This window comes from Alosa sapidissima, chromosome 18 (genome assembly GCF_018492685.1).
Source record: "Alosa sapidissima isolate fAloSap1 chromosome 18, fAloSap1.pri, whole genome shotgun sequence".
Lineage (NCBI taxonomy): Eukaryota > Metazoa > Chordata > Actinopteri > Clupeiformes > Clupeidae > Alosa > Alosa sapidissima.
The window spans coordinates 31,473,658-31,478,657 of NC_055974.1; the positions used below are offsets into that span (position 1 = coordinate 31,473,658).

A 5,000-nucleotide genomic window follows, 5' to 3' on the forward strand; every position below is an offset into this window, starting at 1 on the left:
TCTCATCTAGAACACTGTCTCTGAGGAGTTGGGGGCAGAGATGTAGTGGAGGCTAAACGCAAGTAAACGCACTTTATCCACCTCTGAAATGTCAGAAATAGAGTTTATCCACCTCTTATTAGAGTTTATCCACCTCTTATTAGAGTTTATCCACCTCTTATTTGACCACTACACCCCTGGTCGGGGGCCTACACAACGCTGGCAGACCGTCAGGGCAAACGTATACTGCATTTCTAGTCTTGCTAAGGGTTGTCATTATTCTCCTCACAGGGAAAAATAAACTCCTCACAATGACAAATCACCTGTCAGTGGACACCCGAAAGGTGTGTGGGGGGTGGAGAGGCCGAAAGATGGAGATTACGGCTCCAGTTAAAGGCGTCCGCTCATGACGCAGATGTAAGATGGAGATTACGGCTCCAGTTAAAGGCGTCCGCTCCTGACGCAGATGTAAGATGGCTTCTTAAGAGAGCTCCTAAAGGCGTCCGCTCATGACGCAGATGTAAGATGGCTTCTTAAGAGAGCTCCTTCTTCACGCCGTAGAAGCCATATATCTCCAAAGTCTGGGTCCCTGTCCAGGGTCCTGAAATGCTCTGTTCTCAGGTCAGCAGTTCAACATACTCTAGCATAATCACACACACCTCCAGATTGACAGTTAAAGGTGGACTATGCAGGTTTTTTTAGCTTAATTTACCTTTAATTTACCTTAACGTAACAGCTTGGGAGTCATTGGAATGGTTATATGACTATTTCCAGGTTGAATGGTGGCCGTCTCGCTTCCCCCAAACGTCTATGAGCGGAAAAAAAACTCTGGCAACTTTGGGCCGGCGGCCTCAGTGCAGCAGCAGTAACAGCAAAAAATGTTCTGTCCTGTCAGGAAGTAACGAGTGTAACGAATTGCATTACTGCATTTAAATACACATACACACCAGGTACCGGCTAGAAAAAGGTAGCGATGGAGTTTCTCAGACATTCGTCATGGCAGACCCAGTGAAAAGACGCAAAAACCGAGAAAAACAGCGAAGAAATTGCCAATACTGCATAGTTTCTCTTTAACCAGAATAATCACAATATATTTCCCTATTAGCCCTTTATGGGCCAAAACACTATATTTGGTAACTTCTTAGACATACAAAATGGGGTGGGATGGTTGTATTGGGAGCACTGAGGTGTCAGGTGTGACTGTAAAAAATGGTTATATTTTGGGCCTCAGAGTTGAGGTAGTAGGGCCCCTTAGCAGGATTTTGCCTAGGCCCCATGGAGGTCTGAATCAGCACTGGTTAACCATGGCATAATCACGCACATCTCTCTCATGATTTCAGTCAGAGAATGTTTGTAGCTGATTAATCTATAAGCCAAACATGAAGTGACCAATAGGCTATCATGATTAAATGTAGGCTATAATTATTTGTGGTTCTGTTTCATTTACCCAACTGTGTAATATGATTATTGTAAAAACTGGCTATTTTATTAGCAATTAAAAACTAAGTTATTCCCCTGAGCTTAGATGCGTGTGAATCACCACTTCGTCCTGAGCGAATCGGCAATCGTTGTTCTCCGACGGGTAAATAAATAATGAAATCGGCCGAAGAGAACTGCGGCTGATTTGCTGATGTCAGGACTTCAGTGCAGCATTTCATGGCTTTGGGCGGATACTCGACGGCTGGCTGAAACGCTCTCTCCCCGACACACACACATGCCCACCCGGCAGACGCGATGCTGTCCTCCGCTAGACGCTGCGCTTTCACAAGCGTGTTGATTTTGTGCCTGTGCTCGCCAGCCGATTTGAAACGGGTTTTTAGGTGTCCGTCGACATGCACCTGCTCGAAGGAGTCCATTATTTGTGTCGGATCCAACTATGTCCCGCGGATCAGTCCAAACGACATCAATTCACTGTGAGTAAACAACAAGCTCCTCATTAAAGCAGGCTAGTCCCGTGAGAGCGGACCTCTCCAGAGATGTTTCTGTAAGACAGCGAAAGGCTATCAGATAATGATAGAAATTGCCTCTGTATTCACCGTGGTAAGAGACATATGCATAGGCTACGCGTATGGTGCGTTATGATTGCGAATAGGTATGAAGAGTGTATTTGGGTTTGCTGTTGTGCGGTACGACGAGGCTGGGCGTGTGGTGCGCTAATGTAATGTGGTCACTCTCGCTTTGTCTGCGTGCCCTCTCTCCTCAGGAGCATCGTCAACGCCACCTTCACCGAGGTCAAAGAGTCGATGTTCGCGCACATGCCCTCTCTGCAGCTGCTGTAAGTGAAAACACACACCCACACAGAAAGAGAGAGAGAGAGAGAAAGAGAGTTCAAGCGCGAGAGTGCATATCAATCGACTCCAATAACACAGACAGAGCGGATCACCATGTTTTGATGGCTGATACTGATACATCTCACGTGAAGCACCTCTAACTAACAACACAGCTCAACTCAGTGTGAAAGACACTAACTAACTAACACAGCTCACCTCAGTGTGAAAGATTAACTAACACAGCTCAACCCAGTGTGAAAGATGAACTAACTACAGTACACATCTCAACTCAGTGTGAAGTATTAACTAACAGCTCACCTAGTGTCAAAGACTCTAACTAACACAGCTCACCTCAGTGTGAAAGACTCTAACTATATGGGAAGAGAGATACAAGAAGTCAGAAAAGCATACGTGAGTGAGAGAGAGAGAGAAAAATCTGTGAAAAGACTCTCACTAACAGACTACAGCTTAGCCCGCTGTGAAAGACTCTCACTAACAGACTACAGCTCAGCCCGCTGTGAAAGACTCTCACTAACAGACTAAAGACTCCCTAACAGACTACAGCTCAGCCCGCTGTGAAAGACTCTCACTAACAGACTACAGCTCAGCCCGCTGTAGCACTCCTAAATATCAGATCTCTTTCAAACAAATCATTCTTAATTTATGATCTAATTTGCACACACAACCTTATTTTTTTACTTTTAACTGAGACACGGTTAGATCAAGCAAACAGTGCTGCTACTCTTATCAAATCAGCTCCCCCAAATTTCAATTTCTTGAGTGCTACCAGAGCAAATAAAAGAGGTGGGGGGATAGCCACAATTTTTAAGACGTCTTTTAAGTGCAATCAGTCGTCATTCGGTGACTTTACTTCATTTGAATATCTGTATGCACGCATTAAGCTTTCTCCTCAGATTTTATTACTGACAATTTACAGGCCTCCAAAACATTCAGCTAAAGTTTTTCTTGAAGAGCTAGGTGAACTGCTATCAGTTGTTTGCATAGAGTTTGACTGTCTTACTATATCAGGGGATCTAAACTTGCATGTGGAGAATCCTGAAAATGATGCCAAGGAATTCATTGCACTAATCGATACATTCTCCATAACACAGCATGTACAGGGGCCAACACACTCTCTCGGCCATACCCTCGACCTTGTTATTACAAAGGGTCTCGATGTCTCTACAGCTGTTAAAGACCTGGCCTTATCTGATCATTTCTGCGTGTTCTTTGATGTGTCTATGTCCCCACACACTCAAAACACAGCTATGATGGTAAAAAGGAGAATCATAAATGATCAGACAAGTGCTCTCTTTGAGCAAGCACTTTCACTAAAGTCAAGTCAACTGTCAGACTCTGAAGACTTATTTGATCACTTTAATGCAAAAATGGCAAACATTATGGATGACATTGCTCCATTACAATTCAAGAAAGTTAAGGACAAACAGAAAGCACCATGGAGGCAAAATCCAGCAGTTAAACTTCTAAAAAGAGAGTGTAGGAAGACTGAAAGAAAATGGCGTAAATACAAACTTCAGATCCACTATGAAATCCATAAAGAGATGCTCCGCACATATAACTCTGAAATATGCAAAGCAAGACAGTCTTTCTTTTCTAACATTATCAATAGAAGCACTTTTCCTAAGTCACTGAAAACAGCTGCCTCCATGCTAAACAATTACAGGCCCATATCCAATCTACCTTTTATTGGCAAAATTATTGAAAAAGTAGTCTTTAATCAATTAACCACCTTCCTAACATCAAATGGGCATTTTGATTACTTTCAGTCTGGTTTTCGGGCAAATCACAGCACTGAAACAGCTCTCATTAAAGTTTCCAATGACATACGCCTCAACACAGATTCCGGTAAAACATCAGTCCTAGTGCTACTGGACCTTAGTGCAGCATTTGACACTGTTGATCACAATATTTTACTACAGACTAGAACACTGGGTTGGATTTACAGGCATAGTTATCAGCTGGCTAAAATCATATCTACAAGAAAGGAGCTTCTTTGTTGCCATCGGAAACTGTACCTCAACCCCAACGTCCTTGACCTGTGGTGGTCCCCAGGGGTCGATCTTGGGGCCACTATTATTCAACCTCTATATGCTCCCACTTGGACAGATCATTCAAAATAATTTGATTTCATATCATAGCTATGCAGATGACACACAAATTTACTTAGCTCTGTCACCAAACGACTATGGTCCTCTTGAATCTATGTGTCAGTGTATAGAACAAATCAACACCTGAATGTCTCAACATTTTCTTCAGCTGAACAAAGAAAAAACTGAAGTAATTATATTTGGTAAAAAGGAGGAAAGACTTGCCACTCTCCTTGACACAAAAGGGTTGAAGGCGACAAAGGATACTGTTAAAAATATTGGTGTATTAATTGACAGTGATCTAAATTTCAACAGCCACATAAAAGCGATAACTAAATCAGCTTTTTACCACCTCAAAAATATTGCCAAACTCAGACGGCTGATGTCAAAGCATGACTTTGAAAACGTAAAATGCATGAATGAGAAAAACTCATTCATGCATTTATCTCCAGCAGGGTTGATTACTGCAATGGACTGTTCACAGGCCTTCCTAAAAAGACTATTAAACAGCTTCAGGTGATACAAAATGCAGCAGCTAGGACTCTAACAAAAACTAAAAGAACTGACCACATTACTCCAATTCTTAAAGGAGAATTCCGGTGTGATATTGACCTAAAGTGTATTGAAACATGATACCGAGTGT

At 42.6% G+C, this 5,000-nt stretch overlaps 1 protein-coding gene across 1 annotated transcript in view; it reads left to right on the forward strand.

The window, feature by feature from the left end:
• The first annotated feature begins 1,581 nt into the window (after positions 1-1,581).
• The window catches only part of lgi2a (leucine-rich repeat LGI family, member 2a), a 30,626-nt gene continuing 27,207 nt past the window's right edge, over positions 1,582-5,000 (forward strand). Inside the window, exons 1-2 of the mRNA XM_042070026.1 lie at positions 1,582-1,892; positions 2,183-2,254. Of these exons, the coding sequence (XP_041925960.1) occupies positions 1,714-1,892; positions 2,183-2,254 (251 nt within the window). The 5' untranslated portion in view covers positions 1,582-1,713. The remainder of the gene's footprint in view (positions 1,893-2,182; positions 2,255-5,000) is intronic.